The 13,133-nt window shown below is 41.4% G+C and overlaps 1 protein-coding gene across 1 annotated transcript in view; it reads right to left on the bottom strand.

Annotated features, from left to right (window-relative positions):
* Positions 1-331: 331 nt before the first annotated feature.
* Positions 332-13,133, bottom strand: part of Fam171b (family with sequence similarity 171 member B) — a 49,363-nt gene continuing 36,561 nt past the window's right edge. The window contains exons 4-8 of the mRNA XM_041639804.1: positions 10,700-10,858; positions 9,383-9,553; positions 5,940-6,056; positions 3,349-3,472; positions 332-2,538 (exon numbers count right to left, since the gene is read on the bottom strand). Of these exons, the coding sequence (XP_041495738.1) occupies positions 1,191-2,538; positions 3,349-3,472; positions 5,940-6,056; positions 9,383-9,553; positions 10,700-10,858 (1,919 nt within the window). The 3' untranslated portion in view covers positions 332-1,190. The remainder of the gene's footprint in view (positions 2,539-3,348; positions 3,473-5,939; positions 6,057-9,382; positions 9,554-10,699; positions 10,859-13,133) is intronic.

The raw sequence follows: 13,133 nt of genomic DNA, 5'->3' as shown, positions 1-13,133 counted from the left end.
CGACAATTTCTAGGTAGAACAGGATGGGTTGATTGGATCAAAGAGCTTCTGCTGGTAGCAGAGTTGAGGACACACAACTGAAAAGAGCTCCTGAGTTCCCACTGAGGGAAGGACGGTTATAAACGCCTGTAGCTGACAAGGGAGCCTGTCTGGGCTCCCCCTTGAGACCCAGAATGTTTTCCTCAAACCTCTCCTAAAAGCGTCAACACGAACAAATGGAACTCACACCTTGGAGATGCTTTGAATATCAGGACAATGGCCATTCCTTCCCTGCCCAGTTACATGGAGCATTCATTTCCTGTGTCTCCACAGTCTGGTCATTTTTCAGCAGTCACAAGAAATGTTTGCATTTTTAATCAAGTGTAATAGTCTCCAAATGACTGACTTTGAATTGGGGTTATGGCTAAAGAGTATTAAAAACAGATTTTAGCCTACATGGATTAGTGAGCCTTCAAGCAAGCCATAGCTTTTTTCCTCTCACCTGGCAACTAAGGTCACTTCATCTGAAAATAAAAAGACAATATCAGAGTTTCCGTTTCTCAAATTTCTACACAATAAGCAATGCCTTATTTGCTCTATAAACCTACATCCCCAAACAACCAGAGCTGGGTCTCCTGTAATGAACTGGGGGCTTCCTGCCCATGTTACAAGAGCACATTACTTTGATGCTGACAATCCACAAGCCATCGATCTTAAAAAAGAAAAAGAAAAAAAAAGTGTTGTTTGATCTTTAACATTCGTCCAAACAGTTATCAAGTTGCTGTCAAGCACAGGCAGGAAAAGACATCACAGTCTCACTGCAGGAGGAAGAGGCCTGAAGAAGACACCTGCCTTTCTGGTCCATGATGACCAAGGCAGAAACAAGAGTGTGGAGAGCAGCTTCTGCACACAGCTCACTTTGTATTCTTAAGAGTCGGTACCAGTGGGCAAACTGCACAACTTCCAGGTAACATCTTTACATTGTTTCACATTTTTGAAGACTTGGATGTCTTCATCACTCCAAAGAGAATGAAAAGAACAGGCTAGAGAAAGCATTTCTGATTTTTGAACTGTCATTTTACCATCTGCTTTGCTTGAGATGTGTCTAAGGCCCACAAGATGGCTCGGTCTCAGTTTCCTGGGTCCATACTGGAATTTACAAGAAGTAAGAGTGCACACGGTGAAACGACAGAGATAGACGGCGCTCACGACTAGTTTATGGGAATCAGTGGACGCTCCTCTCGTTTCTTCCAGATGTTAGTTTTGCTGTCTCTTTTGACAAGGGGTGGTGGTCGGCCTCTCTTTTTAGTGGGAGATGTGTTGGCTTCAAAATCCTCCACATTGCTTTTCCTTCCTGGAGACTCTTCCCTAGGGTGCTCTAGAATAACTCCGCTCCCTCCATCCAAGATGTGCCTCAGCGCAGGATCCTCGGGGGAGCAGACCGTGGTTCCACTCTCACTGCTGCTCAGGTCTAAGTCTTCCAGGTAAAGCATCTTGGGCTGATGCATGCTTTTGATGAATGTCTTCTCCCTCTCCAGCTTTCTGCTTGAATGATGCTCATTCATATCTACCCCCGAGTCTAGACTTGTGTCATTGCTCTGGGTTCTCTTGCCTTTTTTCAGGTCTATGAAGGAGTGTCTCACTTGGGCCACAGGCTTCCCATCGAGAGACACAAACCACGCCCTGGGATGGGGAGAGGGTTTGCCTTTGGATAGCTCCAGGAGGGTCTGCTCTGAAATCCCTTGAAGTTCGGATGAGAAAGGAGTCATCACAACAGCTTCGTTTAGAGTTCCAGGAACAGACACAGACTCCAGCAAGCTGTTGGAGTATCGGCTCCAATCTGAAGTCTGGGACGGCAAGCTCTGCTGACCTTCAAGTACAATGTCCTCTTCTCCGGCATCTGGGGCCTGGACGTGAGAATGCATTGGCATCTTGGGCAACGTTTGTGTAAAGTTCTCTCTGTTTACCGGTTCTATCAACTGGCCATAGACTAACTGGCCCTTTCGTGGCAAAGTGGCAGACTTAGCAGCATGCAACTGTTCTGGTGTGGAGAAAAGGTCTGACGTCTGAAGGATGGCAATAGGCTGGCTGTAGATGTGCATAAGCTGCTCGGGAATGCGGGACCGCCCATATACCTCCTCACTTCCGGTGAGGTACCTCTTTTCCTCGTGAGCGTCCCCTAGCGGTGGAGAGAGGTTGTTGTTGACATGCTTCAGTTGTTTGCTTCCTATACTTGGCTCCGAAGACTGTGTTGGGTTTCTTGAGTAATTACTGTGATTGACTGACAGAAAGGAAACATCTTCATTGTAGATCTTAAAATTGTCCCGAGTTTTCACCATGGAAATTCTTTCTTCTGTTTCCATCTTTGTGGTTTCCTTCTTCTGGGGGCTGTAGGATGAGGTCTGGGCATTGAATAACTGCGCCTTGTCCTCGGCTTTCAACGCAATCTTGACTGAACTGATATGGTTGATGTGTGTTGTTGACGTGGTCTGGTCTCTCTTGAGGGTCTCAAGCTTAGTGATATTTCTCTCTCTCTTCTGTGGTGTTCCACACTTACCCCTAGAGCAGAAAAAGCAAAAAGTAAAAGATACCTAAAAGTTACAGTCTATATGACTCACCAAAGGAAAGTATACCGAAACATACAAATACGTATCTAATGATGCTTTCAGAATACATTTGCTTTGATTTCCAATCTACATATATTAAAGGCTAAACGGGTCTTTGCAATTTTTAAATTATCTATATGTTGGCATGTGCATGTCTGAGCCCCTAGAGCTATAACACAGAACTCAGGTTCTTTGGAAGAGCAAGGTTTTGTGTGCTTGTTTGCTTGATTGTTTTGTTTTATTTCTTGAAAATAGATTATTCTTGCATATAGTACACCCCAACAACAGTTTCTCCTCTGTCCACTTCTCCCAGCTTCTCCTACCTCCCCTCCCCCAAATCTATTCTCTCTCTGTTTCCCTCCATAAAACAGCAGGCCTCCAAGAGACAACAACCAAACACAATAAAACAAGAAACAGTAAGACAAGGCAAAAGCCCTCATAGAGAGGCTGGGCAAGACAACCCAATTGGAGGAAAAGAATCCCAAGAGAAGGCAAAAGAAACAGAGACACACCTGTTTCCACTGTGAGGAGTTCCACAAAGACACCAAGCTAACAGCCATAACACATACACAGAGGACTGGTATGGACCCTTACAGGCCTGTGCTTGCTGCTTCAGTCAGAGCAAGTCTTTTTAATCGCTAAGCCAGCCACCCAGACCCTAATAACAATTTCTACAAATGAACTTTATAATGCACACAATATACTGAAATTATGCTATAATACAGCCGCTCTGTCTATACACATAGTTTTGTGCTGCTCTTACCTGCAATAACAGAGTAGGACAGCAAAAAAGCCAATGATGATAACAATTGTTCCCCCTAATATGGCTGTGAGGAACACTGTGTGGTAGGCAGTTATGTCTTTGGAGTCTTCATTTATACCTGAACCTGCATGATTCAATATAAAGACAAAAACATGTTATTGTGGGTTAGACTTTTAGTTTTGTTTTATCCTGGATGAGGTAGGCTGAGGATGTGTGCCTTCTAATGGTTTGCTTTCATACTATGGTAGACTTCTACAGGTGGAGTACACCTTTCACGCCCTGTGGGATTCATCAACTGACTTGCTTTGACCAATGAATTTTGAACACTTGAAATGAGGTTGCATGACTATGGGAACAGCTTTTTTTCAAAAGATCACTTGGCTTTAGAAACTGAATCCTTTGTCTAATAGTGCATCCTCGTCAATAACATGCATCCAGATCCTTTGAAATTATGTACTCAAGCGGTAACTGTGTATTCAGCCTATTAGGTTTAGCCTGCCTTTAAGGAAACAATGTAACCAACCTCACTATGCCTTGGCATTCTCATGTCATTCACTTGTACAAAATAAACTGAACTGAATGCATAGCTTTGTTCTCAGATCATTTTTCCTGTTTCTCCTTTGTGACTTTTCCATGTCCCCCACCTAGAATAACCTATATGCATTGTAACCACCTTTTTCAGAAAGTTGGTCAGTATGTTCAAAGCAACCCTAAAGAAAACAAACATTTGCCATGACTGTTGGAAGCAACAGGTGGATTTGGTTGGTAGCACCTGTCTTCAGTTTTGAGTGCTACTTGGGGGTCAGTAAATTTTTTCCCTTGTAAATACTGGTTAAAAAGTGTTGGGGGATATGAGATTCCTCATCCGCTTCTGTGTTATTCAATATAGAACAAAGCTCTTTTTTAGAAGCAGACAGAAGATACAGGGAGAGATGCAGAACCCAGACTTGGGATTACTCTCAGTTTAAACTGCTCAAAGAGGAAGGGCCTTTCTTTAATGTGGCACCAATACATGTGATGTGGCTTAGCCATCTGCCTGAGGCATATCCCAGAATGTCCCTATGCCTTCAACCTGAATTTTGAAGGAAAACATGATGAGTTGAACCACGCCAAGTCCAAGAGCAGGGCAGCCAACCCCAAACACTCACAAACATAAAAGGCAAAGAAATCACACAGCGACTGAAATGGCCGATTACTGCACAACAGCTTGGTCTCATAGAACCGGTAATGCCTGCCAAGACACTGAGAAAACAAACCCTAAAATATGTAGCCCTAGCTTCCAAGCCTTAATGTGAACTTTGAAGGAAATTGTAATAATGGGAACTCCAATCATGTGGTAGCAAAACATAGAACTGTGGGGTTCTTAATTAGTTTGAATTAGAGTGACTGCCAGGTTGACAGGACCCATCCAGCCTCCAGCGTGTGAAAGACTCTTCTGTATTCAGGAAGGTTTTGTGGGCTGTTTTGGTTTTTGTTTTGTTGGGGCTTTTTGTTGTTGTTGGTTGGTTGGTATCTGTTTTTGTTTTGTTTTTTTTCAGCTTTATCAAGACAAAGTTTCACTATGTAGCACTGGTTGTCCTGGAACTTGCTCGGTAAACTACACTGGCCTCAAACTCACAGAGATCTGCCTACCTCTGCCTCCCAAGTGCTGGGATTTAAAGTGTGCATCACTACACCCAATTCTACTCAGGAAGGCTTAATAGATTGAATATATAACTTTTTAAAAGTTTTTGATAAATTTACTGGATGTGATAAATGCGGGGTTTCCTTAGATTCAAATTCCCTACATAATTTGATACCATGTTAAATACTGTGTGTGAGAACAGCGTGGATCATCCCTAGTGAAGAATTCTTGATGTGTGGCCACCAGCTTCCAGTCACCATCTGTTCAAACTGTCAAGTCAGTAACCATTTTGTACACCATCTATCTATTCTCCCAAAGCAATGTGGAGACACCGCTATCCAACAGCCTTTCCTCTCATGTCCCCCAGAGTCTTCCTCCCCAGGAAGATCAGGCACAGTGTGAGGAAAGACTGGAAAGGACTAGAGTCGGTAGCAGCTACTGTGTGAAGATCTGAGTAGGCTCTGGTCAGCCCTCTGGAGCTGCAGAGACGTCCGCCTTCCCCAGGATCCTGTAAACTACACACAAGCAGGCTATGGTCAGCCCTCTGGAGCAGCAGAGATGGCTACCTTCCCCAGAATCCTGTAAACTACACATAAGCAGGCTATAGGATCCTGTAAACTATGCACATATTCTTCACCTTTCAACAAATTACTCACGATGTCCCTATTTCTTGTAGCCAAAGACTCTAACTGTGCTGGGTAGAATTTATTCATGAAAACATAAACTTAGATAATACTGGAACAAACTTTAATCTTCAGAGATTTGTTAGACGTGGCAATAAGAGACTTAGAGTACATGGAGCTTGCTTAATCCTTTGGTTGTGTTCAAGAAAAGGGGAGGAAGGTTGTTCCATTTCATTCACCTGCTTCCTGGCAATGCTTAGCCCAAGCTGGCACCCAGCTGACATTAACTCCAGCATGCTATGTGTGTTATCCTTTAAGATGACTTTGTTTTGTTTTTGCAGTACCTCTAGCTCCTGGGAATGGGGCTGCTATCCAGTAGCCCAAATGGGGGGCATCGTAGGTCCAAATCAGGTGGCTGTTATGCTCCTTGACTATTCCCCAGCCATGATGCACCCAAGCACCTAAAACATGTGGTAAGTGAAAAAACAACAGTCAGGGATAGTTCTCAACCTTAAGCTAAGGTATAAAAACAGAGCTTGCTGGTAGTCATGAAAGAATTCAGAACATTTCAGAAATTATAAACACCATGATGCTGAATATCTAGGATGATCAATATTAAATATTATATCATACTTAATATAATACACACATAATAACATAAGGCCAATATGATTCGACATGACTAAATGAGAAATCCATTATAACAAAACTCAACTTATGTACCCTGAGGCTGTGAGGAGCAGAACTCTAATTTACAAGCTAAGATGTGAAGTGCGTGAATCCCAGAGTTCAGTCTCCAGCACCGGACACTTGTATGTGAGACTGTAACGAGACAGGAACAAATCCCAATTCATCAATAGGCAGTTCTTCGTCACTTGTCCTGAGACTGTGGTTAAACACACACCACACCACACAGGTTGGGGGGCCTTATCACTTTAAGAGCCATCGTTCTAATCGTTCTAACGCTACTGAGAGTTTTCCCAGAACTGTTTCTTTTCTCTTCCGAGCTGCATCCGTGAATGAGTCAGATTTCCCATGCAGTTTTCATCTGAGGTGTCAGAAATTAAAGCCGTTCACTGCAGGCATGGTGCCATAACTGGGAAGCAAGCCCAGATCTGGTCTTCTTTACGATGGAGAACAGAATCAGGAGATCCAGGAGGAAATGGTTAAATGGTCAAAGTAGAATCCAGACCACTGCAGCACCTGTAACTAAGTGAGCCTGGGGTTGAGCCCCACTAAGTCCCATTTGGAGACCAGTGTCTTCCCACAAAATGCACCTCATCCAGCCAACACAAGGAATACACAGCCTCACACTCAATTTTGAAAAGCTCAAACTGTCTCCTAACTCCAATGAATTTTTGTCATCTATAACAAATGAATTCAGTAAAATCCAAACCTTTTGATGAAATGTTATGCACAAGTAGCTAACATGGCTACTTAAGAGTTTGGTATATATTGGGATTTGAGCTTATAATCTACAAAATGTAAAATGGGCAATATTATTTTTACCCTTAATTCACACATAATATATTTATGACATAGAATAGAAATTCACAGATCTTCACATAAAACAGCATGTCCATCACCTTTTACACACACCAATTACATTTATATGATGCAAGCCTCTGAATTCATCTAGCTGTTTTGGAATGTTTCAGAACTTATTTCAGATAAGCTATTCCATTATATGTTATGAGACACTAAACTAATCCCTCCTGACCATTTTTATACCCTTCAGCCCCATGTTTGCTAGAGCAATGTTTACAATAGCCAAGATATGGAATCAAGGAAGATGCCTGCCAGCAGATAAATGGGTAAATAGAATGTATCTGTGCAATATATATTATATATTAATATAATACAGATTATATTAATAATATTTGGTCAGTCATACAAAAGAAAATAAATCCAACAATTTTCAGCAATATTGATGAAACAGTTGATAATAAAGTAGAGAAACATGATATGAGAAAACGGCCCAATCTATCACTTTTAGTTAAGTCAAATTTAACCAAACATATATGATAAATCAATTAAAGTTTTAAAACATTAATATTATTTGTGTGTGAGTGTGTGGGGGCTGTGGCGTGTGGGTCCATGTGCCATGAAGCCCACATGGAGGTCAAAGAACAATTTTGTAAAATAGATTCTTTCCTTTCATTCCTGAATGTGTTCTGGGAGGCCAACTCAGGTTGGCAGGCTTTACCTTTACCCAATTAGAAATCTCTGCAACCCTCAGTTTAAAAGCTTTCACTCAAAGGAATATTCAAAAAAAGTCCTTTGCCAAGAATAATGATCAAAAACTCAAATAGCACATTCTTTAAAGTAATAAGAAGTCACTTATTACTTTAAATCACATAAATGACTTGTCCCACATGGCATTGCTGATGAGGGAACCAGATTCCAAATCTCCTTTGAAATAACCCAAAACTCTAAGTGGTGGATTACCGCTATTGACTGCACTCCTTCCACTAATCAGAAGAACACAATGTATGCAGCTTATCTTCCACTGCGGACATTTGTGTGGGGTTGGCTTTGCAATCCCCCTTCCTTCTCAGTGGCATCCCAGCCCATCACACATCTCCTCTGAGTTTCTTTCCATCCTTGGTTTTCAGATGAGATGATGAGGTTGGGATTCCATGCTGCACCAGTGTGTCAGCTCATCCTATGTATGCATGCATTCTTCTGGCACCGACTCTATTCTACAACATGGTGCAGAGCTGGGATTGTGCTGCAGCTAACACACCAAGCATAGCTGTCTTTCCACTGATCTGCAACCTGGCGAAGTGTGCAGTTAGAAGCTCCACCACCAGCAACCACCTGCTGGGAAGGTGCAGACACAGGAAATGGGTGAGAAGGGAGACAGAGCAGGTCCTGCAAGGACTTGAGACTGGACTCCTCACCCTCTTCATTTACTTTTAGAAACCTACACTACTACTTCATGTACATGGGAACAAAGACAAAATTAAGAATCTGCAGAAGAGAAAGTGCTTCCCAGGTGCCTTCAAGGAAGCAAAATGCAATTAATAAAATTGCTACCTAATGAGGGATCACCACTCCCTCCATCTAGTGTGCAATTCATTGACAAGATAGTAGCATATATTTTAGATGGTCTTCACCAAGATTTTAGATAATCTCATACTGCCAATTAAAATTTTCTGAGGAAATATTTTCTAACCTTAAATTATTTCTTTCTCAGAATGTTAGAGGACAACAAGACAATGGCGGGTGAATAGTGTTCAAATGTTTGTCTGTTTGTTTGTTTTTACATAATGTGTACGATGCTTAGCCTCAATTGTCAGCTTGATGAGCTCTGCAGTCACCTGGGGAAATGGGCCTCCTCTGCCTGTCTATGGAGAATCATCTTGAGAGGGTCAGCTGAAGTAGGAAGACACACCCACTGTGAGTGAAATCAGTCACCTGGCTATGATCCAGACGAAGTCTGCTTCTTGACAGTGGATGTTGCGTTACTCGTGACCAGCTGTCTTCCCACCGCCCCGCCTGCAGCTTCCCCACCGTGATGGACTATAACCATCATGGTTAGAAGTTAAACCGCTCTTAGATTGCTTTTGTCTGGGTACTTTATTATAGCTACTGGCAAGGCAACCAAGACAAGGAATTAGGCTCCCTTCCCCTCACAAACACCTGTACCAGTGAGGCCCACGTGATCCTTAACAAAGTGTACAAAATGGTAATATTAGGGACAGACCAGCTGTGTATACAACTCTACGAAGAAATACCCAAATATGCAAAAGAAAAACAGTCTGTTTTCTCTTAGCTACCATACCTGTGTTCATATCAAATGTCCACGCGGGTATGCGATCTCCCATGCTTACAGTGTTTGCATGTACAAGAGGAAGAGACACATGAATAGCACCATCCACCTTCAACTCTTTCCCTCCAGAATATATCTTCACACATATCGCAGCAAGAGGAGTCAGCTCAATGTTTTCCAGACCTAAAAGAGAGTATAATTTATTAAGATTATATTCAAACAGAGGTTGCATATACATAATAGATTATTATAGCTCTAACTAAAATTCATTTTACTCTATCATTTCATCATTTGCTACTCATTTGAATATATACTCTATTGGTTGTTCATTAAAGATTTTTTAAAATGTAATTTTTTAAACGTAATTTCAAAATATTTAATAAATAAGTACTGGCTAATAATGTAACACTGACAAATTAGTGTAAGTTTCTGTTAATCTAATTCTCAAAAGCGTTGTCCAACCAAATGTTTCTGAAGACGTAATCCCAGGCCAGTGAGATGGCTCAGTGGGTAAAGGTACTTGCTGTACAAACCTGATAATCTGAGTTTGAATTCTGCAACTCAGGGGAAGTTGGAAGGAGAGCACTGGCTCCCGAATGGTGTCTTCTGGCCTCCACAGGCACGCTTCCTCCAGTGAACACCCCAAGCCCTAAGTGCTAACCTTAACTTTCATCTTTACAAAATAAAACACCTGTAGACTCCAGGGCTCTAGAACTCTGTAACCCAACAGAGGGGCTGCCAGAGGCATGATACTTTTATATAAAATCTAGGCTTTTGGTGCACTGATGACATGTCAGAGTCAATAAACACATAGTAGCACCAGGCTGGACAGAGCAAAGAAGTCCCCTTACAATACTCAACAGTTTGAAAGCAGGATTTTGAGAGGATGCTGACCAAGTCTCGGTATAATTATTCTTTTTTGTTTTGTTTCTTTTTAGAGACAGAGTTTCTCTGTGTAACAGCCCTGACTGCCCCAGAACTCTCTTTGTAAACCAGCCTGGATTCAGACTCACAGAGATCCACCTGCCTCCGCCTCCCAGGGCCTGGGATTAAACATGTGCTTCCCACGAGCTGGAGTTAAACATGTGCCTCCCACGGGCTGGGATTAAACATGTGGGCCACCACAACCCACTTAATTATTCCATTTTGGATAAAAAGAAATCGCTTATAGAAAATTTAATAATAGATATTTTGAAAGCAACACATATCCTGAAAAGCTTTGATAAAAATCAAATGGGTAATATTGTATACATAACTGGTATCTGATGGAAAATTTTTGTGTTGATGTGTTTTAGAAATATGATCACATATTTAAAAAGTAAAAAATACCTGGTTTGTTAGGAGTGATTCCCGTGGTGTACAGAAAATTGTCCACCATTAAGAACTGCTGTAGAGCTGTCAGATAGCCAGTCACGTTGCTGATGTGGTGGTTTTCAGGAAGTTTGATGAAGGCTTTTGAGAACTGAACACTTGGTTGAGATTTGGCATCTGGACAAAGGAAATCCCATTAGCAAGTGGACAAAAACACATGCATGTTAAAAACCGCATCACCGGTCAGATACTTTCTCCTACAGGGTGTGGTTGTAATGATTTCTGAGCATCACCAACATTCACACAATTCCTTTAAATTAAGAACTAAGAAACCTCCTTTTATATATTTATGTAAAGAGCGCTTTTAGTCCACAAGAGTATCAATATGTGACCCACAAATGAGCTACGGAGGTTTACGTGGATACATATGAGAAACCTGAGTGTAAAGCATCAGTTGGGGGAAAGATGTCAGTGTGGTATAAATAACATAAATTTGGGAACATACAAAGGCAACATACAACATTCATGTTATATATATTTCTTTTAGATCACAAGCTCCTCCAGACTAGACCTGATTGACTCTGCCCAGAATTTCCACTCGGCTCTTTTGGGTCTCACTGTAGCAAACCGTACGCTGACCCTCCTCAGCCTGCATGGTTCTACCACAGGAAAGGGCTGACTGTGTGTCAGAACATGCCAAGACCAAGTTAACCTCTGGCCCCAAGCACAACTAACAAGGTGTGTGCTTGCCTGAATACGGAATGGAAGACTTGTTTTGTCTCGCCCAGGATCCCATCTTGTAACCCAAAATGAGAGCTTGTTTGAAAGTCGAGGCAGGATTCACAGGGCAGAACAGAGAAACGGCGAGAAGGAAAACTATTTGTCAATTTTTCCAACTTGAGTCCTTCAGATTAAGTCTCAGCTGAGTGACCCTGCTTTGTAGAAGATAAATAAATGGTCCCTGTGGAGTGGTGCTAGTTTAAGAGAGGTTTTCAGCAACTTTCAATAATAATCGCCCTTCAGAGTTTCAGCCACACACTAAAACGGGTTGGTTTCTCCATCAGATTGGCACACAGTCATCTTAAAGTCTTCCAAATGCCAGATTCCAGGCGTATACATATTCCCTCATTTCAGTGGTGCTGAATTGACTCTTTTCTGATGTTTATCAATTGAGACCTCGGTGACATATTGATATATCTATAACCAACACATTTTAACAAGCCACAGGTCAATTTCAAAATTATAAGTGTAAGTTATCAGATACATTATCTTTGGCCTTGGACTTTAATAAGAACACTAATAAAGGCAGAAGTCATTTAAGTTATTAGTATGAAAAAATGTATCAAATTTTAAAGATTTGTGCAATGATTTAAATAATGTCAGAAAACTCTTAAAATCAGTTTCTAGGAATTTTTCTTCATAAAAGGAGAAAAATAACACATGTAAAACACTGGAGTAAAATAGCACAATTATATCTTCACTATTATTTGGTTAGATATTTGAAGAAACACTCTGATATTTTCCAAATCACTCAAAATATTATCTAATGCATTCTCTTAAAGTATGTGACCTTTATATATGAAGATCTCTGTAGGAGGAGGCCTCTAGTTAGTTCCCGGCTACTTAGCCCCAAAACAATCACACAGAAACTATATTATTTAAATCACTGCTTAGCGCACTAGCTCTAGCTTCTTATTGGCTAACTCTTACGTATTAATTTAACCCATCTTCATTAATCTCTGTTTTGCCATGTGGCTGTGGCTTACTGGCTAAAGTTCCCCAGCGTCTGTCTCCAGTGGGGCTCCATGACTTCTCTCTGACTCTGCCCTTCTCCCTCCCAGCATTCAGTTAAGTTTTCCCTGCCTAGCTCTGTTCCCGGATAGCTCTGCTGTAGGCTCAAAGCAGTTCCTTTACTAACCAATGATATTCACAGAATACAGAGGGAAATCCCACATCAGGTATCATGATGAAATACACTACTTTTGTATGTTAACCTAAAAAACGAAATTTTAAAAGCATGTGGCTTAATAGTGCTGAATATACAAATTTCTTGTAACTAAAAATATGCACCCTGTGTAAATTACCTGCACTTCCTAAGAAAGGCTTTCATTTTTTTCTCTTCCCCTGCCCATAAAAACATTCACATATACTGAACACACTTCTATTATAAACACCAAGTGTCTTCTTAATGAAGTGTTTTATGAGCATTAAGAAAAGAAGTAGGGCCGGGCGGTGGTGGCACACGCCTTTAACCCCAGCACTCGGGAGGCAGAGGCAGGCAGATCTCTGGGAGTTCGAGGCCATCCTGGTCTACAAGAGCTAGTTCCAGGACAGGCACCAAAGCTACAGAGAAACCCTGTCTCAAAAAATAAAAAAAAAAAAAGAAAGAAAGAAAAGAAAAAAAGAAAAGAAGTAGGTACTTTATGGAGAGATGTGACAACATCAGAGCAGA

This window comes from Microtus oregoni, unplaced genomic scaffold, assembly GCF_018167655.1.
Source record: "Microtus oregoni isolate MIOR12 unplaced genomic scaffold, Mior012 000060F_ref0000265, whole genome shotgun sequence".
NCBI lineage: Eukaryota > Metazoa > Chordata > Mammalia > Rodentia > Cricetidae > Microtus > Microtus oregoni.
Note: the sequence above shows the minus strand (reverse complement) of the source record. Positions and strands in the feature narration are given on the sequence as shown.